Source organism: Condylura cristata, unplaced genomic scaffold (genome assembly GCF_000260355.1).
Source record: "Condylura cristata isolate star-nosed mole 26May11 unplaced genomic scaffold, ConCri1.0 scaffold00030, whole genome shotgun sequence".
In the NCBI taxonomy this organism is placed as follows: Eukaryota; Metazoa; Chordata; class Mammalia; order Eulipotyphla; family Talpidae; genus Condylura; species Condylura cristata.
In genome coordinates this window covers 23,546,647-23,574,351 of record NW_004567131.1, presented here as the reverse complement: position 1 = coordinate 23,574,351, position 27,705 = coordinate 23,546,647, and the positions used below count along the sequence as shown (strand labels likewise).

The following is a 27,705-nucleotide window of genomic DNA, read 5'->3' as shown; positions in this document are numbered from 1 at the left end:
CTGGATCACTGTGATCTTAACATGTAAGATCATCTTTAAATTTTTCTTTAATGTTGCCAAGGATTTTTAATTAGGAACTAAAAACATTTGGTAAAATTTGAACTTTCATTTAGTGAAATTAATGTGCTAACTACAACCCTGCTACTTTGAAAGCACAAATATGCTACTCACCCGGATGAGCTTCACTCTGGTTGTTTTTCATGTAGAGATGGCAAGACTTTTTAATCTATTATAATGGGTGTCAAACTTCCTCACCTAGACACTGAGCCTAGGGCTGGTTCATAACTAGCTAACTACTGAAGCCTTATATCACAATGCATGAGCACAAAACAGATTAATCACTGGATACTGAAAGGCAATGTCAGACTTAAAAATATTCAAGCCTCATAATACCCCCTTTGCTACCAATGATTACTAGTTGGTTGTTCTTGAAAAATCTCCACCAAATAAAGTTGTTAGGTGAAATAAGGAATGAGGATTGTAAACTTTAATGAAATGAATCTAAAAAAAACCTACACAGAAGAAAAAGGAACTCTCCTGCACTGCTGGGGGGAATGCGAACTAGTACAACCACTATGGAAAACTGTTTGGAGGTTCCTCAAACTGCTAAACATGGAGCTTCCCTACGACCCAGCAATCCCACTCCTAGGTATCTACCCAAAAGACACAAAAACACTGATTGAAAAAGATACCTGCACCCCCATGTTTATTGCTGCTTTATTTACAATTGGAACAACATGGAAGCAGCCCAAATGCCCAAAAGTAGATGACTGGATTAAAAAGATGTGGTACATATACACAGTGGAATATTACTCAGCAACCAAAAAAGAGAAACACATGTCTTTTGCAGCAACTTGGATGGAGCTGGAAAAGATCATGCTTAGTGAGATAAGCCAGAAAGAGAAAGAAAAATACGGGATGGTTTCACTCATAGCAGGAGTATAATGGACCAGGCGAGAAAATAACAAAAATAATGAACAACCATATACCAGAGACATTTTGTGGGGTCGAGTGGGGAATGGGATAAAAAAACGGGGGGGGGGAGGGAAGTGCATGGGATTATGGTGATGGCACACTGGTGACTTGGTGATGGGAAACCTGTGGGGATTACAATTGAGATGGGGGGGGGGAATGTACAAAATGATGTAAAAATAAACTGTTATAAAAACAAAAAAAAATACACCTTCTAGAATCTACCCAGGCTTGCTTTGTCTCTATTTTGCATCTAAGAACTCAGAGAGGAGCACTAATGTGAGGGCAGCTATTTGAGTGGATGCACTGTGGGAAGGGGTGAGAAGGGTTGTACCATCTCATACAATCCCCAGTTGTGCTAAAATGACCAAAATGTTGTGGTCCCCACAATCTAGAAATCTTAAGCAGGAAAGGATTGAAAACAGATTTCAGACACAACTTCCACTGATACATCCTAGTAGTTCTCAACTGGGGTAGTTTTCCCCTCTGGGGTACACTTGGCAATATGTGAGGCACTTTTGATGGTGATGAAGGGGACGGAGGGGTGCTACTGGCATCTAGTGGGCAAAGGTCAGGGATGCTGCTAAATATCCACCCTGTAGAGGACAAGATAAACCCCCACAACAACGAACTATTTGGTCCAAAATGTCCATAGAGGGCAGGTTGAAAAACCCCGATGTAACTAGATCATGTGTCTGAGCCCCTGGGTGCTCAGCCTATAAACAAATTGATTCTTTCATAAAAATAAAACTAACCACATATTGTTATCTGAAGCTGGTTGATTTTTATGTTTGTTTTGTTTTACCTCAGGTGTATGTTTTGCAATCTCTCTAATTAAAGTGGAAGCATTTTTCTTCACATATTCATCTTTGTCCTTCAGACAGGTAAGTACAACTGGAAAAATCTCAGCTTCAACCACCATTTCTGCCAAATCCACAGAGTGTTTTGCAATCTCACTGAGAGCTGAAAGGACTTGACGCTGTTAAGTAAAAACCAAAAGAAAGTAAAATATGAAGTAGAGTCCACTGAGAGTTCAGGTGAAACAGCTTTAATGTTCAGATGCCACTTATTAAGGAAAAAATAATTATATATTCAATGTAAAATTACTCAATCTCAAGACACTCGTGTCTTCCTTAATTTCAAAATATGTCTTAGCTCTCTACTGATTTTCATTCAAATACCTCTATAAAGCAGATGATCAAAGAATATGATCTTGGGATCATTTCCATTTGTAATAACTTATTATTATTTTAGGATTATTTTAATGTTTCTTAGCTATGATACATGTGATAATGTGGTACAAAAATCATCAAGTAGAACTAACATTCAATTTTGACATTTAGTTGCTATCATTTGAAAGAATTTCTCATTGCTTTTTGATATCAACAATTTCTTAAAAAATTAATATAATTTTTAGAACATAAAAGCATACTTGGTGGCTAGCAAATGAAAATCAAAATTTTGAAAGTTATTTAAAAAGCTATGGGTATGGCAAATTTTAGAACAAGCTTAAGTATTGTAGTTAATAGACTAAAAAACCTTTAGTGAGTTATCCTCCATACTGTGATTCAACCATTCTGCAATTTTTTTTAATTAATGTTTTTATTTTAGTGAGGTATCATTGTTTTACATCCTTGCTGGTATTCCCCCTCAGGTGAGGTCTCCCACCACCGAAATGCCCAAGGCCCTCCACCAGTCACTGTGTTCTCCCCCACCCCCCCAAGATTACATACTTTAATGAGTCATGTAAATACTGGTACTACTCTAGTTTTGAACATGGCACAGATTTCCTCATGTGCAGCTTTATCCTCCAATCCTTATAGCATGCTTTCCACATACTCAAAGGCCAAATACTTAATAATTCCTATCTGTTTTCAGTGATAACTTAGGAATGATATTTAAATGTGAACTTTATAATCCTTGCACATGTCCATTTTCTTAGATTATAAAAAGCCTGGCTTGTTTGCTTGCTTAACTTTATTTTTACATACCTTCAACTTCGCGTCGGGGTTCAGGATCATCTGGGCTAAGTGAGCAACAGCGCCTGCGTCCACCACAGTCTGTGCTAACTCCGGAGAATGCTTTGAAATATCACTGAGCGTGGAAGCAGCAATCCTTTTCAAAGCAATTTCTGGCTCCTGGATACAAAGTACTAAAAGAGGAACAGCTCCCGCATCCACCACAGCTTGTGACAGTTCTGTGGGTCCAAGAAAAGTAATTAAGTGAGTTCGGGTGACTGACCCTTGTGCAAGCCATTTTTCACCCTGACAGATACAGCAAAGAAAAAAGGGAGGGTGTACTTCACTGTCTCCACATCTGCATTTCAAATCAGCCTTCCTGGTTTCATAAACCATGTGGACCAATCCTGAGCTGAAAAGCACACAGCCCAATAGATGGACCCCATTTACATGGGCACATTTGAGGTAGATTAGGCTGAAATGGCTTGTTATTCTTCTTTTTTTTTTTAAAGAGAGTAAGCAGATGTCAGCTGTTTAAGCTCTGACAATTCTGCACTTCTCAATAGGCAAGTATTTTATGCATGGTTTACAATAACAGAGAAAATTAAATGCCAAAATTTACCAACCACACTAATTAGGCAGTATTCTGTGCTATTTCCATGAGTAAACACTAACATGGATCTTGTGTCAATAATGTCAATTTTTTAATTTCTTTTCATTGTATAATACTTCTAAAAGACTTTTTAACTTTATACACAATAAAAGGTAATTTCATTGTATATGTAAAAACACTTTCAAAAAGGAGGTTGAATATTGAACAAATTACAATTAAACAGATAGTTAATATTTAAAGGAATATATAATGTTTAACCATTTGTCCAAAAATAATAGCTATGAAAAGAATATTCTTTAAATTATAGAGAATGGGAAGTAGACACACATATTATGTAAAAAATGCCTTTTGAAAAGCATTAAATGCCACACATAGTCACAGATTCTCTTTTTATATTCAGGGCCTATGTCACTGATTTACCTATACCCATTTCTATAATCTCTTCCTTTCAAATTCGGTGTTTTTACAGATGTTTACCTCCTTGAAAATTTGTTTTAAAACTCATGCTAAGACAAATATTCAGCATCATTTAAAGTCCTTAATTTAAAGAAAACATGGTGTCTAATATTTCAAAAGATTGGCATATCATATTTTAGCAAAGATGTTTCAATTTTAAAAAGTGTATTGCCAAATATGAAATATAATGGGAAGTTAATATGTTATCTCAAGAAGCAGAGACAGTCAAATGGAATTTTGTCAAATAAAAATTAACAAGACAGCAGCAGCAGACCGGTTTATCAATCCCAGGAAGCATCTCTAGGATTCTGTTGTACTTGCCTGAAAAACAGAGAGACAGCAGGCAAATCAGACGATCACTAATTCTCTTTCCCACTATCCACCCAAGGGAAATTGGAAGAAAACCTGAGTGTGATATGATGTGTCAGTTCTGGTTATAAATTTCATATTTTATGTTATTAATGTGCTACTTGCTAACTTTATTCAGTCCCAGTATTACAGATATCATGTATAAGATCAAGTTAATATGTAAAGGTATATATTTATATTTTTAGAAAACCTGGAAAACATAAATGGAAAGGACATTTTGTTTCAACAAAATGTGAGGACTAATTCATCTATTTATGTATTTTCACTTTTTTGTATAGTTACAAGTAAAGAATATGCAGTATACTATAAATATTTAGAAATACTATAAATAAAGACTTAGGGATATTATTTTAAACTTCAATTACCTAGGAATGTTCAAAATTTACCTTTCCTTGATTATCAAAACGCCATGCCCTCCTTTCCCTGAATATTATAATGCTAATAATGAAACAAACTGTTCTTTCTTCTTGTTACCCAACCCCATCCAGGTCCGAGGCTGTTTCCATTCTCCCTAAAACAGTGATGTGGGAATGTTAGGGGTAGCAGCAGGGAGAGATCTGTGGTGAAGGTAATGAGGCTTCCAGGGATCTGGGTTGGGCTTAGCAATTTTGTCTTGCAATTTCATGTTCACCTCTCTCTAGATAGATGATCGTATCAAACCAGAACCTGAACCTGGTACACACTATTATTAATAAATAACACTGTCCTACTTTCATACATATGTGAAGTATAAAAGGGCGTACATACAGGTGAAAATACAACAGGACCAAATAATCCACACCTATATTACACATCTACAGGTTAGCCACTTCATCTGCCTCTATCACTACTTGTTCATTTATCTATGGCAAACCTGTCTCCTCTTCCCTCCTATTTCTTGCCATTCACTGTTGTATCTACCCAGGTGCCTGTCAGTCAGGGCATGGGCGTGTGAGCCAGTGCTGGCCAGTGGCTCCGGAGTAGAGTCAGCGGGAGGCATCTGTTAGAGGTTTTTCTCTGTTGTAAAGAGACACCAAGGGGGTAACACTGCCTCCTCTTTGCTGGACATGGTCATGTCTGTAAATGACATCTGGAACTCCTACAGCCATCTTGCAACTATAACAGAAAAACCACCAATATACTGAGGATGGCTGAGCACAACAATGAAAACCATCTGGGTCTTCCCTGACAGTCAGATGCATAACCAACCTTGGAACTGCCCTGACTCTGAGCTTGCGTCATGTGAAATTACAAAATGTCCTACTGTTAACCACTTGTAGCTCATACTGCGTAGCTTATAAGCAAACAAGAGCACCCTGATCGAACTCTCGCACTTGGTGTATGTGTCTACTGTCCTCTCTTCCTTCAATCATTGGGTGTTCTTTAAACGCTTGCTTTGTGCTACAAAGTTGGCCAGATATGGGGAAAGCAGAGTAAAACACTTCTGCTCTAGAAGATTCCACTCAGGGTGACTATAACTCCAGACCCCCAAGTCTGTGGCATGTTTAGGGAAACAGCATATGGGGTGCAGACAGTCCACCTGTCCACTCCCTTCCTTCTACCCTTTTCTCTTTTCCTGCACTTCCAACTCTAAGAAAGACTCTAGTAACCAAAACACATACAAACTTCTGTTACATGTAAAATAAATTCGCACAGGAGAAATCTCACAGAGATTAAATTATATTTGTTCAGTTGTCATACCTACAAAATCAAAAGATTGATATGAACAGACTCAGATACTATTGAGAGATTTTACCCCCAAAAGGCAGTAAGCCAAGGTTACCATCAGTGCCTAAAAATATCTTAGCCTAATTTTAAATTTCAAGTAAATTTTCAAAAATCAAGTTTAAAAAAATACACTTTTGTAATAATATGTAACATAATCTTGTACTCTTAGATAACAAGCAAGATTAGAAATTTTAACTAAATGAAAAGATACAAAGCAAAAATGACTGTTATACAACCACGCTAATGGGATTTACACTGGGGTGATGTTGCTACTATTGATACATGCCTGTCTCCTCCATTTGCCAATTATTTTCTTCTATGTGATTATGTAATTTTTTAAATAAATAAGTATGAACAATGTCTTCTGTCCATACATGTAGCTATTGCTACTAAAATTTTAGCTTGTTTGTCCATATTGCAAAAAGATTCTTTCTTTAAAAATGGTGGTTGGGGCGGTTATCTCTTTTAAACAAAATATTAGAAAAGAATGTACAATTGCTCTTCAAGTTGCTTTTATTCACACCTTTAATATACTGGGGTAAAACATCACATTTTTTTTATGCTAGGCATTACTCATTTTCAATATTTTTTTAGATTGCAGTTTCTCAAAAGGAACGAAATGACCACTTTGCCATTATTCACAAACAGTAGTGAAGTCCTCTGTTGTGTACATGTAACAAATGAATGTACGATCTTAAAACCTGACAGTCAGTGGTTTTTCATCAAAGTGCTAAATTATTCACTTCCATCTCATGAATAGCTCCTTGACGAGTGAAGTAATGGACCTGGGACCCCCTGACCCCCACCCGGGAATGTCACAGGGTGAGGTCCTCATCACACTGTCCTATGCCTCTCTCAGGTGTCCCATGGTAGGTACGCACAACTCGTTCCTTATTAGCAAGCTGAAAATTTGGAATGACAACTCTACTTATTACACAGATGCATTTAAACAAAGGTTTGATTCTGTGCAATTTTAGGGAACTAAGATTCTGGTTTTGCTTCTTTTTACTAACAAGTACAAGTTGAATTTGTATTGATCTCTCACTAACGAGTATGAAGTGTTAAAAATTAAATGAATCTAAGTCTTCAATTTAAAATAATTGAAAAACCCAGGTTTAATTGTAAAACAAAAAGCACAAAAAAGAGGACTTTTCAAAATAAAACAGCACTGATAAAAGAATGCTCTCTAAAGCTGGGTCAATGGTATATAAGAAATGACATTATATAGACTAGCGGGAAGAGGGCAGACAGAAATGCCCACCGGTATAAATGGGGAAGACAATTACAGGCAAACCTACGTAAATCAGGTAAAAGTTTCTTTTAATAGTGCCCACAGTAGCTTCAGTCCCTCTAAACTGTTACTGCTAGTTGTTGTCTAGAACAAGAGTGGCAAACTCAATGCCACAGGGCCCAGGCAACAAAAATAAGTTACAGCAGAAAACTGTAAAGTAGTATGTTCCAGCTCCGAGGGGCAGCGATGGCGTGCCCTGCCCAGTTGCCATGTAGCGGGTTGAGCCTTCGGATGTCTGATCTCTTGATTTTCAAGACAAACCAGAAATCTGATCTTTAATTTGAAACTATTTTTTTTTAATGATGGCAACATTTATTTTAAGAACACTTTTTTTTTTTTTAAATGTGAGACAACATAGCAGAGAACGATAAAGCACCTCTACCTAGCAGTGAGCCACCATCTGCAACCACCATTTTATAATCTTGGCTTAAAACTAACACTGCAAAAGGACGGGCGAGGCTTCGGGATATGGAAAGGTGACGATCTTCCTATCACTGTTTTTTGAAATCATGTTTTGTAATAAAGGAAGAACCTTAGTCGCCCTTAAAAAAATAAAATTCAGAGAATTCTAAATATCTGATGAAAACGTAAGTGGTCTTCATCAAAACCATGGATTAATATAAACATACATCATGATATCAACTAATATGCTCATAATGAAAACAGGGTCATAAATCATGGTTTCCTTGCACTTAGGTGAGCATAATTATCAGTTAAAGATGGGCTGGTGTTTGCATCTGGCTGAGAAAGACATAGCTATATCGCTCAACCCCGATTTTTTTTTTTTAAAAAGATTTACTTATTTGTGCATACAGAACTGAGGTACAGGCCAGAGGCTCAGGGGCGGTGAGAGGCTTCACCAGAGACAGAGCGGGGAACAGAACAGACAGATCGACGAAGTACACTGCTGAGGGGAGCAGTGGGCGGGTCAGGAGAGGTCTGCCACGCCATGTGGTCACCTCCGGGACAGGCGGGGATCGAACTCATGTGGAAGTGGCTTTAGCTTCCCAGTGCTGTGCTGTAACCCGCTGCGCCACCAGGGAGGGCCCTCAACTCCGATTTTTTAATGAAACAGGTTAACGATACATGTAACGTCAGTCAGTCTAGCACTTAGGAGAGCAGTTCTGTTAGTAATCGGCCGCTCAGTTCCTCCGCCATTTCCGCGACCTCTTCTCCGTGGGCGGCTCATCAGGAGGTTTGCCCCAAGTGAGTGGTCCAAAAGGAGCCCAAGGCAAAAGCTGCAGGCTTCTATGATCTCGCACCAGAAGTGGTTTGCCATCACGTTCGTTTTATTTCACTGGTACAAGGTGGGAGACCGATTAAGGGTCTGAATAATGGCAGTCAGGCATCCCTGGGGGAGGGGTTTCATGGAGACTGGCTACCACAGAAACTTTTTCTCTTCACCAACACTCTAAGTAAACATCCTTCGACAGGTCACAATAACACACTGTCGTTAAAATTCAGAGCTGCCAGGTCGAGACCTCCATCTCAGAGGGAGGCTCTAACTATTGTTATGAAAAGTTCTAACTGGGGTTTTTATTTATCTCCTTTCCCCTCACAATTGCCATTTTTTCTGTTTGTGTCAGTCTGATCCACTTCACTAACCCAGTCTTCAGAGCTACTAGTATAAATGTTACACATAGTTAAGGATTCGAAAGTCAAAGGGTTAACAAACATATCTATCCTTGGAAGTTAAATAACGGAAGCTAATTTAAAAAGTCAAGTGAGTCAAGGAAACCATTAATCTGGAGTCAGAGGGGCTTTAGTAAGAAATGATAATCTGCTGGATGAGCTGATAATGATAATCAGAATGGATGAGCACTTTCACAGTGCAAAAGGACAGTTTCAAGCTATGGCAACAAAAGGTAACAAGTGGAAGTGAGAGAAAGAAGGTGAGAGAAGACAAAGACTTGAGAATGACCTTAGAAGATAATAGGCAAGATCAGATTTAAAGCAATTTTTAAAACCCACTTTTAGTAATTTTTACTTTTTGTCCTAACAGTTGAGATTAATTTGAGAAGAATAAAGCAAACGACAGTGTCTGACACAGAATAAGATCTTTGCTAAATACATTTTTTGTATCTAGAAGCTTTTCATTTGCTTTATATTAGAACTATAACTGTAATTTCATTCTACCTACCCTTTTGCATTCTGCTTTTAAAAAGAAATGGGAAATGTGTATTTTATCGCTCAAATTTCAATGGCACTTAAAACCTGAAAGACATTAGGAGGATTTATACACTGGAGACTGGAAAATAAATCAAATTTGAGAAACAATTTGTTCAAACTCAAAAAACATGTTACAATGTGGCGTTCTAACTCAGCTTATTTCTAAACCACGGGGATACAAATACCCTTGTCTGTATCCACTCAGCACACAAGCATTTAGTGACACCTCTTCACAGGTGTCTGAACTTCTTAGGAATCAAAGTCTCAGGCTACAGGACAACCGGCACCACCGGGCAGACAGGCGTGTTACGGGCGCTCTGGCTCACCCTCCCCAGCACTGTCGCCTCTCCTTTTGCGGCTATGCCAGCGTCTGGTTGGTAGCTATCTGCATGCACTTAGATATGTTAAAGTCCAGAGTAAATAAAAATACAGAATTCACAACATATTTGTTCTTACCAGCACACAAATTGGGCAAGTAAAATAATGTTGTGATTGTGTAATTCTATTAACCAAAACACAGTAGAGTGAACTAACCTCACTCTATCTTTTCTCACCAGTAAATAATTAGAAAAATATTTGTGAAAATAAATGTGAGGACCAAAATAGGTGTGATATGTAATATATAAATCCCATTGCACCAGGTGTCTCCATGCTTATGTGTTCAAGCACCAAGATAAAGTTATAATAAAAAGATGTCATAAAATCAACATTATTATGTACAAGACAATAATGTATCAGGGTTGATAATTTTTTTTAATCTTGTAAAATGATTTTTTAAAGATTTTATTTATTTATGCATACTGTACAGGGATACAGGCCAGAAGTGTGGGGGGTGAGAAGATTCACCAGAGACAGAGTGGGGTGCAGAACAGACAGATCTACTGAGATACACTGCTGAGGGGAGCAGCGGCAGGTCAGGAGAGGTCTGCGGAGCCATGTGGGCCAGCTCCCTGCCGGGGGATGGTATTCGTGCTGCAGTGGCTGCAACAGCCTCATAGTGCTATGCTTTAACCTTTGTGCCACCAGGGAGGGTCCACAAAATGATTTTAATGATCATGTTCTAATCTCCACCTCCACCTCCCGCATTCCAAGACATTTTACACAATGTCCCTAATTTTCTCAAATATTTCACATTAACATGTGGATTTTTAAAAAGTTAATTACTCTAAAACAGTGTGGGGAGGGAAATGCACTGGACTATGGTGATGGCGCACGGTTGATTTGGTGATGGGAAGCCCACAGGGATTATAACTGAGATGAAAAAATGCTCAAAATAATGTAAAGATAAACTAATATATTATTCATTTTTTTAAAAAGTTAATTACTGCATTGTAAGTCTATTCCACATGATTTAGGCTTCTAGTATTTATATATGAGTCGTGTAGAAAAATATTTGCAAAAGCTCTGAATTTTATAGTCCTTATTCATTTAATCCCATTGTGCTGTGCTGGATAGAAAAGAATCAGGTTGGCCAGCTCTGTCTGATTATTTCCTTACATTATGTATCTAGTGAACAGGATATAATCCACTAATTGTTTCTGTAGTATTCAAATCAGCCAGTTCTGTAAGCACTGCTCATCTTTGTCCTCAGCAATCTCATTCCTAATTCACACTGGGCTGGAATGGAGATTTCTCGTGTAGGTTCTTCAAGGTCTACAGGGAAAAATATAGTCACACACATGTGGAGAGCAGCCACTAGGGATTGAAAACAGAGGTGTCTGGCAAGACTTACAGATACTACAAGGTGCTTAAGGCGAAGGGTGATGAGCTTTCATACACGTTCCTTTCTCGCCTGATAAAAAGGAAGAGAAACTCTAAAAGGGTTTGAGTTACTGCCAGCAGTTCCACCATAAAGTGCCACTGGCCAGAATAAACCCCTTAACCTCTCTACTTCAGTGTCCTTGGCTCTAATAGGACAATTACTGCAATGAATTCCAACTTTTAGCACAGCCGATCAAACTGGCTGCACCGTCTCTGCCGGGCAGGAGAGCAGCCAAAGTTTACTTTTCCACAGCAAAGCTTTACGAGAAACAGTTTACAGGAGACAGCACTTTTAGCTGACGCTCCCAAAATAAACACTTGAAGGTTTTCCTCGAGCCCCCTGGCAGTTCACTCCCAGGGGCCCCTGCTCCTGCTCTAGCCTCACACCCAGGTACTGGAAAGGCTCCCACACTCGCCCACTGGCCCAGCAGCTGCCACGCTGCTGTCAGGACCAGGGCAGGGCAGCGGCTGCCAGGAGGGGCAGGGAGGCCTTCCTGAAGCCACTGGGCAGAGCCCTGTGGCCAGAGCCCGGCACCTTCTGCCCTGCTCTCCACGGGACTCCCTCCACACCCTCTATCCCAGAAACAAAAGTAATCCTTAGGAGTGACCGTTTCACGTTTTGAGGTAGATAATAATTCTGTATGAGGAAGAGTGGAGCAAGGAAGAGGAAGAGAGACAGTCTGAGCACCCCTCCTGTCTTTACTAAAGAGCACGTAAATGTACAAAGAGATGGCCTATTTATCTTCAAAATGAGAGGCGCACATCATCAAGAGTATTCACTAGTGCAGTGTTCAATTACAGAAATTTAATCTCAAGGTTTGCAGAATTAAGAAAAACCAGTACCACCCTTTCAAATTGCTAGATCTTTTGGCTATGTATAAAATGCTTCAAAATCTACACACAGAAGCAACTTTAGAAACTGTAGTTTTCAAATAAGGAAAAGTCAGATAAATGCCCACTGGATTCTCATTTCTAATCGATGCTCCCTGCACACAAAGTACTTCCCTGTGTTGCCCTTAAAGGTGCACTTCACTTCCTCTGCATCTCTACTTAGGTGTTTATTTCCTGGACTGTGTAATTAAACACCTTACTGCTAATACTGAGAAGAAAACCCCCGAATGGCTGTCCTAATTAATCTCAATAAACTCCTTTCCTAAGTCATTCTGAAAGGTATTTATTTGGGTCAAGATAAATCCCCTATTTTCACTCATATTCAGAATATGAATGATGACGTGCAGCTTTTAAATGACAATTCCCCTTTCCTCAAAGAAATCTATGCAGTAACCTCTTCTGGGAGCTTCTGGGTTCCAGGGCCCTAACTACTGTGAAATACTGAATTTCAGTGGGAAGTCCATGTGAGAGTAAGATAATAGTGAGAAACTGGAATGGTATCCCTAGGGCAGATCTTTATAAACTCTGAGTTAGCCTCAGACACAACACAAAGTTATCTAAGGGCACCTGCCGGAGAGGGTGTCTATATGTTTGTTCCTGTATGCTCTTTTGCACCATCTTCTCAAGTAACCATATTACTATCTGTTGGCCCGAAAGTCCACTGCCATTAACCAAGCCTACAAGGGCCCTCCCTGGGGGTGCATCGGGTTAAAGTGCAGCACTATGAGGCTATCGCAGCCACTGCTGCGCACGCATTCGATCCCAGACCAGGAAGGCGACACATATGGCGCGGCAGACCCCTCCTGTCCTACCCACTGCTCCCCTCACCAGTGTATTTCAGTCAGTCTGCCTGTTCTGCTCCCCACTGTCTCCGGTGAATCTTCTCACAGGCTGTACCTCTTGCCTGTACCCGTTCTGTATGTAAAATATATTTTTTTAAAAACTTACTAAGTAAACTCATATAGATTACATGTGATGACCAGCTTCTGATTTAAAATATTGCCTTAACTTCCCCCATCAACATATACTGAATAACAATCCTAAACTATACCAATTTGGAAAAGCAAAATCCAGATAGTAAGAAATATTTTTTAATATTTTTATACCTTAATTCTAAGCATGACTGCTTTTCTTTCTTGGTTTGCTTTGATGTCATTTTACTTCTTTTTGATCTCATCACTTTAAGAGCCATACTAAACATACAACCATGCAAGAGGCTCTTCCTGTTTCTGTTTTGAATTTCTCCCTCAGCACTTATTCAAGTAGCAGGCAACAAAGCTGTCTGGTGTGCTGGTTAGCATGGACATTATGATTAAATTCACACTGTCTTCACCATAAACATAGCTTCAGAATCCTCCCTAAATTCCACGTTCTTCCTCTGTTTAACAGGAAGGATAACACTACATCCTAATGTGACTATAATCAACATGAGGTAACGTACCTAATGCATCCTGAACAGTCAAGCACAGGAATAATTCAGTAACAGTAGCAATGATTTTATACATACATACATACATACATGTTGAAAATCTGGAAATGAAGAATCCTTAATTCTAGCACTCTAGTAACACAAACATACTTATTTGTAATTTATTCTTCATAAGAACTTATTTTCATTTATTATATTTGTAATATATTAATTTGATCTTTTTTGCACTATAATCTCTTACCCATATTACCACACTGGGTTCATTACTACCTTTTGAAATTTGTTGAGTAAGATTTTATTAAGTAAACATCATATTTAATTCTAGGAAAAAGTTGAGATTTTTGATATTATATATAGTACTACTAAAACATTTGCAAGAGTTTTGTTTTTCATTCTGTAGAATTTTTCTGTACACAGAAAAGCTTGCTTTCACAAGTTTGTACAATCTGTAGGTCTTCTGCCATTGTTTCTGGACATCATCGTCCTCTCCAACCTTTAGCACTAATGCTAATCTCTTACTTTTATTCAAATTGTTTTATTTAATAGTTGAAAGCATTGATCAAAGTGGATATAGAACCTCCATCTCTGAAGTAGCTATTATTAATTGCCCTCTTTCCCCAGAAGTGTGAGAATCAGAAACTTAAAAGCCACACAACAAGTAAATTGTACAACTTGGACTGAACATCAGATCCTGCCTAATATCACAGTACTTTAGCCACTTGGCTGTTATTTCTTCTTTACTTTTCTCCCTCCAAATAATAATTGGTGAGAAAAGATAGTTTTGTTGGCTTTATAACATGCAGTTGTATAATTACTAGCAAAGTTGATAATTTTTATGTTTATTTTAAGATTACATTTTCTCATTGTTTGTTTTTATTATTAGCAACTTCTGTAAAGTAATTTTGTTCCCCATTTGTTGTTTTTTTTAAGATTTATTTTATTTTTTTATGTATACAAGAGCTGGAGTGTAGTCTAGAGGTGCAGGTGGGTGGAGGCAGGCAGGTGAGAGGATTCACCAGAAGTAGAGTAGGGGGCAATAAAGGCAGATTGAGCTAATACAATGCTGAGCTAATACAATGCTAATACAATGCTAAGAGAAGTCTGCTGTGGGTCAGCTCCCTGGCAGGGGATCGAACTTGTGCTACGTGGCTGCTGTAGCCTCTCATAATGCTGAGACTTAACTCCTTGCACTATCAGGGAGGCCCCCCATTTATTTTTAAAGTAATTGGGTATGTACAACATTCATATAAGAAGCACAGGTTCTTCCAAGAGGACTTCACTGAGCTGTCAGTTGATTAGAAATTACTCTTCTTCCTGGCCCAATATAGACTAAATACAAATATGTTCTAGAAAGTTACCATGTCCATCTTTTTAACATCACTCACCCATATGATAATGGCTCCTGGCTAGTTTAGAATACCCTAATGTGAGTGAAAGGGAGTGAACCCATTTACCAAGTCCTTTGAGAATAAATTAACATTTCACTTCCCCCCACCCCCGCCTCACATTTTAATTTCTCTGCTGCTAAAATAAAGAGAAATGTGTAAGATTTTTGAGGACAGGTGACCCTGACAACTTAGCCATTATTCAAAATATATGTCCCATAAGGTACAAAAAAATCATTAAAACTTCTTCTATAGTTCACTAAACAAAATCACATAACTTAGTGAGTATACATAACCAAATTTTAAAACATGCTCATTTACCTGCATTGTGTCTTGCGATATATCCAAGTGCCCAGGCTGCAGCTTCCTTGACTCCAGGGTCGAAATCTTCCAAGCATATCACCAGTGTGTCCAGGGCACCACAGTCCACTATCGCCTGAGCTAGTTGAGGAGAGTGTTTACCAACTGCTCGTAACACAAAGGCAGCTGCTTTCTTATAAAAACGCTACAAGGAGAAAATAAACAAAACTCAAAGTGAGCTGAGCATTTATAAAAGTTAATAAAGACCAAAACCTATGTAAAAGTGACATTAATGTAAATAAAGCTCAACAGCTTTTAAATGCAAAAGGTGAATTTTTTTATAAAAAACACATGTGTAAAAGTAATTTCCTGCAAAATCCTTTTGATTTTTTTAATTTCTCCCAATGCTTTTGTTCAGTAACTGAACTAAAACAATGCTATGTCTTAAATTATACTTCAATTGTTTTACTTGAAACATGCATTTAGAAATTTTATAAAATATAAACTGTTTCCTACAAACTCAAATAATAATGAGATTTTATGCATCAGTATTACACTAAGCGGTATTTGCTTGAGAACCAATGAAGATTCTTTGTTAGCTGTGCAACAAAATTTTAGTCAACTAACACATTCATTTTTCTTACTTGTTTCTAGTCTCTAAGCATGGGACACCTTTCATGACCTCAAAGTCTTGCTAATGTTCCAAGTTATGCTGGAATAATAACATGTTCTGAGATGTACTACCAGTCATCAGATAAACATAATGGCAAACATTAAATATACATTTTAAAACGTTCCTGGTAGGTAAACTAGCCAAGTAATGAGATGCATTATTTCCACACTCTTAAAAATGCTTTTTATAGGCCCTCCCTGTTGGCACAGCGGGTTAAAGTACAGCACTAAGAAGCTAAAGCCACTTCCACATGAGTTTGATCCCCGCCTGCCCCAGAGGTGACCACATGGCGTGGCAGACCTCTCCTGACCCTCCCGCTGCTCCCCTCAGCAGTTTTCTTCGTCAGTCAGCCTGTTCTGCTCCCCACTCTGTCTCTGGTGAATCCTCTCACCCTCCGCATCTCTGGCCTGTACCCCAGTTCTGTATGAATAAATAAATAAATCTTTTTAAAAAATGCTTTTTATAAAGATATGTGAAAAAATGTTTTTCTGATTTTTTAAGTAATGTCTCATTTATAATATTTTATATACAATTTTTATCTGGTTAGATAGAAGAAAAAACTGAAGTATGAGACCACCTGTTTTGCTGCCTATAGCTAACAAAATAAAATACACAGACCATATATCTGGCTATCACACTTTGTCTTAAGGCTGACATTATAATGATACAGCAAACTTGATCTAAGATTTCCTTTTATTAAAGAACCAATCAATGCCTTTTTATTCAGTTTCTTTACCATGATGACAAACTAGTGCCCTTTTTAATTCAGTTTCTTTACAATGACAACTAATGGGTTGTCTTTTCCAACAATCCAGTAAAAAGTGAGTCCATTGCAACAGCAATTGTTTGGAAGGTATTCTATTTACTTTGGCAAAAATATTAAATACAGCAGAAACTATGAGATAGAAAATACATCAGGTATATTTTTAAACTGTACAATAGTGATGATATTGAAAATATTGTGATTTGCTATACTTTTTACTTCAAGATTAACATATATTAATATTAAAGTATTTGTTATAAACTCCAATTGTTTATACGTAGGCAAATATTATGTATTGTAAATAATCATCTTAGGGTTTAAAGTAGCTCTCCATAATTTCTCATAACTGTGCAAAGGTAATAGTGATACATTTTTTGGCATTTTCTTAAGCTCATCTGACTTTCTATACTGCAAATTTTCAAACGCACAATTTACTGAGCACTAGTAGTCACTACTAGCTACACAATAATTTACACTTTCTGCTCTTTACTCCCTTCCTCTCCTCCTTAAATTCCTAGCCCTCTGCTCCCCTTTCCTCACCAAAATCACTGCCTTAGGGAAAAAAACAGAAAGGTAAAGACAGAGGAATTCATATCTTATAAAGAAGACATTAAGTCTCCTGTGAGGCATATGTTCAAGATCTGGCAGGTGAAGGAGACAGAGGCTTGTGAATAATGCTTCCCGCTCTCACTTTCTCCTCAATTTTTACGCCCCCCCCCTTTTTTTTTTTGGTCTCTATACAACTAAAGGAAATTAATTCATATTTGGAAAACTTTTACTGAGAACCTTCTAAAGAGTATTCAGAAACACAGATCCTACCCTCAGGGGAAAGAGTTGAGAGTCCAAGAAAGATTAAATATTTGGTAATAAGAGTCTCCTCTGAGAAAAAAATACCTCTCTAATTCATAAAATAAGGTAAGTTAGAATTTTAATTTTTTATTCTGTAACATATACTTAACATCTTACCCAAATAAAGTGTACAACCCGGTACCACTTACTGTATTCACAATGGTGTCAACCATTCTCCGTGTTTTCATCACCCGTCAAGAGACCCCACAGGTAGCCACTCCTCATTCCCTCTCCCCCAAGCCCCTGGTAACCATCATTGTGCCTCTCTCTATGGAGGTGAACAGTCTGGATATTTCATAAGGTAGAGTCACGCGCTAGGCAGCCTTTCATGTTTGGCTTCTTCCTAGCAAAATGACTTCAAGCTCCTCCATGTTGCAGCATAAGTCTTTACGACTGATAATATTCCATTGTATGATATATAACATTTTGCTTATCCAGTCATTCTTTCTGTACTATAAGTAATACTGCTGTGGACACTTGTGTACAAGTTTTGTTTGAACACCTGTTTTCAATTCTTTGGGATCTATAACTAGGAGTAGAACTGTTGGCTCAGATGATAATTATGTTTAACTTACTGCTGAACTGCCAAACTATTTTCCATAGCAGCTGCACCATTTTACACTCTTACCAGCAGTGTATGAGAGTTCTCAATTTCTCTACATCTTTGCTAACACTTGTTATTTTCCTTTGTTTTCGTTTTTGTTATGACCATAGGTAACGTGATATCTCACTGTGGGCTTGATTGGCATTTCCTACTGACAAATGCTGTGAACATCTTTCATGTCTGATGAAAGGCCATGTGTATATCTTCTTTGGGAAAATGTGTACCCACTTTTTAACTGAATTGTTTGTCTTTTGGTTAGACAAATAGGAACTTGATATCAAAGATCTGTCAAGAAAGATATATCCCTAGGTCATGATAAAATTCCTATGGGAAAATTCTTCATGATTGTTTCTTGGTGTTTTACAAAATACATTCTTTTGGATGCTCTCTCTAACCTTTGCTTCAGAACTGACTCTTAGTTTCCATTAACCAATTTTCACCTCTGTATCAGACTGCTGGAAATTTCATTTGATTTGCTAAGGGCTTCCTATCCCTCAATAAGAAAGATCCTATAATTTTAATACTGCCATTTACAGAATTACTGATTTAAGTACGATTCCATCAATTTTTTTCATATTTCCTCTTTGTATTAAAAGTACAAAGTACAGGCCCTCCTGGTGGCGCAGCGGGTTGAAGCACAGCACTGAGAAGCTTAAGCCACTTCCGCATGAGTTCCATCCCCGCCTGCCCCGGAGGCGACCACATGGCCCGGCAGACCTCTCCTGACCCGCCCACTGCTCCCCTCAGCAGTGTACTTCATAGATCTGCCTGTTCTGTTCCCCACTCTGTCTCTGGTGAAGCCTCTCACCGCCCCTGAGCCTCTGGCCTGTACCCCAGTTCTGTATGTACAAATAAATAAATCTTTAAAAAAAAAATACAAAGTACAAAGAAGGGAAAAGCTGTATATCCCGCCCAAAGTAAAATACAAGATGATGTTCGTAGAAATGAAAGTTGTGCCAACATCCTAATCACTATAATACTACAAGCTTAAACTGTACCCAACCATAATATTTTTTAAAATTCATGCCAGAATTATTACATAGAACTTTTTCTTTTAAGTCTTACATTTTGTTCTGCCAATGAATAAACAAGCTGTGGAAGAATGTCACCCTTCACAACTGCTTCTGCCAGGTCTTCATTATAATTAGCCAGTCTCCCAAGAGCCAAAGCAGCAGTCTGTTGAATTGTTGGGACCACATCCAGAAGAAGAGGCCTCAGCAGAGACATTACACCTGAGTTACATTATGAAAAAACAGAAATCAGAGAAATTGAAGGGAAAAAAGCAAACATACAGTTCAGTACACAGGCAGATGGGAAAATCAGGGAGGAAACCAGTAAAAATGTGGGCTACTTAGAAGGCTTTAACTGGCCAGGGTATAAAACAATAGAAGTTGATCAGTAATTTTCAAAGCAGCTGAACAGCATGGAGATAAGAAAGACTTTGGAGTTAGGTGAACAGTTTAAACCCCTCATTTGGCAACTACTAGCTATGTGACCTGACAGGACTGTCATGAGGAACACAGAACAAGGTGGTGACGTGTACAGTATGCGGCCTGGCACAAGGCAGGTGCTGGGGCTAGGGGCACTAAGGCATAGATCTCCCCAAGACTTCGCAATGCGCCGCTCAGGAATTAGTTAGGTCTTTTCCTCTCCATGAAGTTTTCCTACTGATTTTTCTCAAATACCACTGGTTTGGTATATTCTCTGATTCCAGCTGAATTTAGACTTTATTACAGAAATCTGATCAGAGTCTATTTCAGAGCCAGGGAGGCTCAGCAGGACCTTGGGAAAGGGTATTCATGAGGGGCTGCAAATTCAGATTATTAACATTATCTGCAAGTAAATAAATCTTTGAGATAAGAAAGTATATCCTATTACTCTCATAATATTTTGTCTAAGTTTGAATCCACAATAGATATATTGTCACCATTATCACATCAGTAATAAAAGTAGCTTGTATTTATTGAGCACTTATATACACACATTATTGTAAGGACATGTTTTCTATATTAATTCACTAAACTGCCATCATCTATGAAGTAGTCCCTATTACTCTATTTTACAGATGAAGAAATTAAGGCTGAAAAAGTTTGAGAAAATCATCACTCAACAAGCAAATGGTGAAGTAAGATTAAAAATGCACGCATTGTTTATGGATAATTGCTAAATAAGTAATATATCTCATATCTCATAAGTAATATATCTCAAGGCCACTAATAATTGTATTTTGGTAATCTTTTTTGGATATTCCCTCTATTTATATTAACTTTGCCCTCCTAAAAAAAATGCAAATAGTCAACTATTTGTATTGGTGTTTAATCTGCGTAGTGATGGTGTTTTAATCTAAGGTTATAAGGAGTAATAACAGAATTCAAACTGGAATAAATATCCTGACATTCAAATCTTACTTTACCAAGGCTATTCAACTGAAGATAGTATAGCTTTTCCTTAAAACATATCAATGATCAATACAACATTGCTAATATGCATTTATAATATCATATCCATAAATAATTAGCATAGAACAAAATGAAAACCTTTACAATTACATGTAGAAATAGACGAAAAGTAAATATAATGAAATTGCATATATAAGCAGAGAACAATGATGCTGATTCATAGATACATTTACAGATGTGATCTGTTTCCAGTCTCACTTATTAATCATTTTTATGGCTAACTGGACTTGAGTAGATTAGACCATGAACATTAATAAATATCCTGACAGCTCTGAATTTAAAGGGTGGTAGCAGAGAAGGATACAAAGAATATAAGGAATGAAGGTAGGGATAAAGATGAATAAATAAATAAGTAAATAAGGTCCTATCTCAAACTACAGTCACATTCTGAGATACTGAGTGTTTAAGTCTTCAACGTGAATTTGAAGGGATACAATTCAGCTAATAACACTATAAAAAGAAAAGTTTATCATGGTGATGTAATAAAATCATTCAACAATGGCATAAAAGTAGAAACAACTAGATGTTCCTCAAGATGCTATCAAATAAATTATAGCACCTTCACTTAATGGGTAAAATAATGTTTCTCTAAAACCAATAATGATAGGAATTGAAGATTTACTATTAAGCTAGTAAAATTAGAAGACATTATTAAATATGCTCATTTCTGTTAAAAAATGTATACATTTCTACAATAACAGAAATTTGTAAGCAGGGGTCATGGGATGGGAAACAGCTAAATGCCTTTTAAATATGTAACCTTTGATAAAGTAAAAAAAAAAAAAAAAGCAGAAACAATGCCTAGAAAGGGCAGAGTGGGTCAGGGCCTGAATTGGGGCATGAGAAAAATTTGGGAGGTGACAGTCACTCTCTTGATGGTAGTAACAATTGGTTTCACAGGTATCTACATAAAAATTAAATAAAACAAATGCAATCATGCGTCATGTTATTTTTTGCTGATCAACCTGGCAATTTCTTTGTCATATGATATATTTATGTGAAGTCAGTAGTTTCTTAACTCTCAAAATATAATTGGAAGGTCAGTCCTTCCTGGGTTATTATGCCTAGATATTTTTAATTAATTCTCAAGAACTCTGCAGTTTCATGTTAAGAACCTGATGAATTAATCCATCTGGGCATGCAGTATTTAATTAAATTACAATGAATATTGTTACCATTTTTACATAATGTTCAAGTCTCTCAAATTTGGAAAATCTGTTTGTAATTTTAGTAGTCAAGTATTTCATCCTCCCAAAGATATTTTATATAGCTATATGGGCTCAAAGGAATTTTCTACTTTTTATATTTTCTCTTTCATTTTTCTGCCTCATTTGGCCCTGGAAATAGAATGCACATTATTCTTTGTCATCCTGTATTCAGTATCCAAGTTAGGCAATCATCCACTCTATCACACTTTTCTACAATCTTCACTCAGACAGTAGCACCATGAGAATTTTGAAAAGTTAAAAATTTAACTTTTTAAAATCTTTGCTTAAATAGACATTTTTGTTAGAGAGAAAAATTCTCAGAAATATTGCTGCAAATTTCTAGTTCTTGAATTGCCTCTTCGTATTCAAAGCCATCAGTCTTCAGGGACATGTTTTTAACTTCTTACAACAGATGAAGCATAGAGATTGTTATTTAAGTTGTAGGTTTGTCCTAAAAACACAATAATTTAAGGCTGAGGAAGCATGAATGAAACTAGGTTAAGGAGGGAAAGGAAGGCAGAAAGAAAGGGAAGAAAGGAGAGAAAGAAGTGAGAAACAGGAAAGCAGGCAAGCAAGCAGCATACACAACATAAAAGATAAAGTTTTCCTTACCTGCCTGCCAACAAAGAACCCATGATGATTGATCCATATAGACTGAATGCATGAAAATTTAGAGTCCATAAATTAGTGTAGTCTGAGTACGGGCAAAATGTTGAATGGTGGCAAAACATCTGTTAAGCAAGGCCTCTAACTAACAGCTAATTACCTCACTGAGATCACCATTACAGGGCCCATGTAATAGCCAATATTAAAAAAATAATTTATATGTTATATTCAAATACCTATAAAACAATGCTTCCTATAAACACTGATAAAGTAATTTGAAAATACTTCTAAAATTTAATGTAGATGATAAATCTCGATTGTTCCCCTCCCCCATTTTCATGGTTTTGCATATTTTCTATTTTCCTCTGTCTAGCAACATGCTGCAAACATTACCTATAATACCTACATTGGCAAACCTCTTATGCAAAAGATAAAAACAAACATATTGTCACAGTGATTCATTAAAAAATTAGGCCAGGGTTTCCCAAGTGCAAGCAATAAGACAATCCCTATTTCAAGAAACTATAATCTAGAGGAGATTAACAAACAAACAAACCCCAAAGTAATCACAACTCTGTAACTTCTTTTTAAGGCAATCAAAGTCTAGTTACTCTGATTTTGCATGAGAAAGACATACATAAATCAGGAAGGAAATGTCAAAAATTCCAAAAGACAAAGAACTAATCCTCACATTACATGAATGTGTATATATGGACATACAGATATCCAAGATCTGCTGTTTTATAAAACTAATAAACAGCTCAATTTTTCTCCTTTACTAACAAGCTGTCTGCAAACTAGGCCTTTGAGTTTATTTAAATCATGGTAAGGATTTCTGGTTACCTCTTTCATTCATTGTTCCATTTTTAAGTTTTTTTTAAATTGTGTTCCTTCTTCCAGTGGTACAAAATGCATGTAATTTAACATTTTAATGATTGTAGATGAAAATTCAGTGACATTAAGCACAGTCACAATTTTGTGCAGCCATCACCACCATCACACCCAAACACTAATTTCACTAACAGACATGTCTTACCAATTAAACAGTATCTTCCTGCTTCCCTCTCCCTAAACTCTGGGAATCTCTAATTTCTGTGTCTGATTATGCCTATTGTAGGTATCTCAAATAAGGACAATCATATAATATCTGCCCTTTTCTCAGTTATTTCACGTAGCGTGTTTTCAAGTTTCATCCATGTTGAAGCAGGTTTAAAAATGTCATTTCTTGGGCTCTCCCTGGTGGCGCAGCGGGTTAAAGCACAGCAATGAGAAGCTAAAGCCGCTTCCACATGAGTTCGATTCCCACCTGTCCCGAGGTGACCACATGGCGTGGCAGACCTCTCCTGACCGCCTGCTGCTCCCCTCAGCAGTGTGCTTTGTCGATCTGCCTCTTCTGTTCCCCACTCTGTCTCTGGTGAAGCCTCTCGCCACCCCTGAGCCTCTGGCCTGTACCCCAGTTCTGTATGCACAAATAAATAAATCTTTAAAAAAAAAAAGTCATTTCTTTTTAAGGAAGAATAATATTCCAGTGTGTGTACTATCACATTTTCCCCACACTTCTGTAGATGACCACTGGGCTGTTGTGATAATACTGCCTTGAACATGGTGTGCCAGTATCCATTTGAGTGCCTGCTTGGAAGTCCTCACTAGGTCAAATGCCAATTCTATGTTTAACATTTTGAGGAACCACCAAACTGCTTTCCACAGTGGCTGCAACATTTTACATTCTCACCAGCAAAGCACAAGGGTTTAAATTTTCCCACATTCTCACAAATATTTGTTATTTTTTGCTGCGTTTTATAATAATTATCCTAATGGGCATAAAGTGGTATCCAATAGCAGTTTGATTTGCACTCCCTAACTGGCTGTGAGCATCTTCTCATATGTTTATTGACTACCTTCTTTAGAGAAATGTAATTTAAATTTTTTGCCCATATTTTGTGGTGAATTTACTCTTCTTGAATTATAGTGCTCTATATATTTGGGATATTCATCTCTTAGAAGGTATTTGCTTTGCAAATATATTCTCTATTCTGTCTTTTCCCTCTCTTGAGTGCCCCTTGATGCCCCTTTGCATTTGTGGATTACATGATGTGATTTCGGCCATACATATTTTTTACTTTCCAATTATATTCAAAATGACCATAATTTTTTAATTCATTTCTTATGTTGTTTGTTTTTACATCATTTTGTGCCTTTTTCCATTGCAGTTGTAATCCCCATGGGCTTCCCATCACCAAATCAACTGTGTGCCATCACCATACTTCACTATACTCTGCCCTCTGCCCCCTGTTTATGATCCCATTCCCTACTCCACCCCCATAAAATGTCTCTGGTATATAGTTGTTCATTACTTTTTTCCCTCTGGCCCTTTATACTCCTGCTATTAGTGAAACCACCCGGTATTTTTCTTTCTCTTTCTGGCTTATTTCACTAAGCATGATCCCTTCCAGCTCCATATATGTCATTGCAAAAGGCATGTGTTTATCTCAAATGACTATAAATTTATAAAATGTTAGACTCGCTGTAAATTGTACAAAGCTTAAAGTGCTTAAACTATAACAATATATTTTACTTTTATATAAAACTAACTTGATGTGATCAATTACTACATATTTTTTTGAAAGATTTATTTATTTCTGCATACAGAACTGGGGTACAGGCCAGACATGCCGGAGCAGTACGAGGATTCACCAGAGACAGAGTAGGGAGCAGAACAGGCAGATCGACAAAGTACACTGCTGAGAGAAGCAGCAGGAGAGACAGACAGGTCTACTGTGCCATGTGGGTTACCTCCAGGGCTGGGGATCGAACTTGTGTTGAAGCTGCTGTGGCTAGCTTTGTAGTGCTGCACTTTAACCAGTTGCGCCTCCAGGGAGGGCCCCATTTACTACATTTAATTGCTACTATAGTTCATCAAACTTTGGAAGTTATTTCTATATATAATTAGTAAACCTGCAGCAAAGGATTCGCCATTTAGTGTCAGTATTACCATGTGATTCAGGTATCCTGTTTCAGGTTCATGAAGAATAGATACAAGAAACTTCATGCTTTAACAACAGAAAAAAAATCTCTGCTCTGCATACATGACTCTTTATGCTGAGAGAAATACTGGTGGTTTCATTCATAGCAGGAGTATAAAGGACCAGGTGAGAAAATAATAAATAATAATAATGAACTATATACCAGAGACATTTTACAGGGGTGGAGTAGGGAATGGATCAAAAACGGGGGTTTGGGGGGGTGCACTGGGCTATGGTGATGGCAAACAGGTGATTTGGTGATGGGAAGCCCATGGGGATTACAACTGAGAAGGGAAAAGGCACAGAATGATGTAAAAATAAACTTTTTTTTAAAATAAGAAAAAATATATAAACATGTAAAACTTTTTTTTTTAAAGGAAGGGTTAGATAGGGTAGAGATTGAAGAATATTTCAGGCAGAAGGAAATATATAAATGGAGCACCAAATAAAGAAGCATTTGGTATACTGACAAAATTGAGAACACAGTAAGACCACAGAATAAGAAGATGTGAGAGGAAGTTGGAGAAAGAAGTTTAAGAGATTAACAGAAACAGACTCCTGAAGGATCCAATAAGCTAAATATTTTGGGTATAATCTAAAAATTCTATCAGTATAGTAACAGGATCAAAATTGCATTTTGTAAAGAAGGAGTGCTCTGGTTATACTGGAAAGAAAGGATAAAAACAGAGATGGTGGCAGGAAGACCACTTGGGAATCCATTGTAGAAATCTGGGCCAGATGTGATGATAGACTGGAGAACAGAACACAAGGGAAAGAGAAAGTGAAAGTTATGAGGAGATATATAGGAGACAAACATTATTACAAAGAGAGGAAGTATCACTGACAATTCTAAGTTTCTGTTTGGTATAAGGGGTGCGTGACTGTTGCATACAACTAAAGAGGACTGATGAATTCGTATCATCCCAAAAGGTAAAGTGGCAGGTGTGCCATGGGAAAAGATAAAACTGGAGAGGTTTGGGCCAGATCAAGTCTGGCTATATATCAAATTAGGTCTTTGCAATGTTATTCTAAGTAAATGGAAATCCATGGGGAGCTGTGTTGTTTGTGCCGCTTATTCTTAAAGAGGTAAATAAATGAACATGGAGACTTTCAGTAATTCCCTGTTCAGCAGGTATGGCAGGGCAGGCTATCTACTGCACAAATCCAGGAAATACCATTTATGTAGATGATGATATAAATGGCATTCCTGAAGTTGTGTAAAGCAAGGTAGTTGTCATTAATCTAGTACGTTATATGGCTTTTGGGGGGTATTTTATGTGAGTAAATGTCTAATCTCCTCAATCAAATAATAAACACTAGAGCAGAGTTTATATTCTAGCTTCTTTTCTATTTATCAAGTAATTTACCACAGTTCTGAATATACAGATAGCTCTTGCAGAAACCTTGGTAGTCTTGGCTCTAGAACCATCATTTTTCTTATGTTGTACTACTTTAAGTGTGATGTAATTCCTGCCACAACAGAACTCCAATCACACTTACAACCTTTTAAATTTGAAATTTATTTCTATAGTAAGTAATTAAATTCAAATAACAATTTTTACTGAAACAAGCAACATGACACTAATGAATTTTATAACATTTTCTCATTGAAGGGCCACTGGTCTTTTATTCTATGAAAAAATTTAAGTGTTCTGCTCTTGCTTTTTATAGAATTAGAAGTTGGGGGGCTTAATTTGCTTTCTCCCATATGCTGCGATTAAACACCGTTGGTCAGTACTCCTGCAATTGATTAAGAAACCATAAATTTGGTTGTCACGTTATCTATTTGTCTTTAATGGGAAATATTTTTTCACTACAATAGCTATAAAATCCATTAAGATTTTAGATGTTATATCCTTTATGGTACAGTCTTATAATTTATTTGCAAGTTCAGAATGAAGCACAAAATCATGTATAGTCATTTTAAATAGAATTCAATGATGACAGCATCATGATCAGGAAGTATCTATTTTCTTCTTTTGATTTATTATAATGAATGTAGTATCTTCTGAATTTTGTTTAATTCAATAGATACTATTTATAACTACAGAGTCTTGCTCTCCTATATCTCTTCCTCAATGTAAACCTGATCAACCCTCTCATTAAAATTCTTCAATGAGGCCCTCCCTGTGGCGCAGCGGGTTAAAGCACAACACTGAGAATCTAAAGCCGCTTCTGCATGAGTTCGATTCCCGCCTGCCCCGGAGGTGACCACATGG

At 37.3% G+C, this 27,705-nt stretch overlaps 1 protein-coding gene across 1 annotated transcript in view; it reads right to left on the bottom strand.

Annotated features, from left to right (window-relative positions):
• Nucleotides 1–27,705, bottom strand: part of SPAG6 (sperm associated antigen 6) — a 46,676-nt gene that overhangs the window by 13,382 nt on the left and 5,589 nt on the right. The window contains exons 3-6 of the mRNA XM_004691112.2: nucleotides 19,256–19,422; nucleotides 15,323–15,506; nucleotides 2,964–3,169; nucleotides 1,778–1,951 (exon numbers count right to left, since the gene is read on the bottom strand). Coding sequence (XP_004691169.1) covers nucleotides 1,778–1,951; nucleotides 2,964–3,169; nucleotides 15,323–15,506; nucleotides 19,256–19,422 — 731 coding nt within the window. The remainder of the gene's footprint in view (nucleotides 1–1,777; nucleotides 1,952–2,963; nucleotides 3,170–15,322; nucleotides 15,507–19,255; nucleotides 19,423–27,705) is intronic.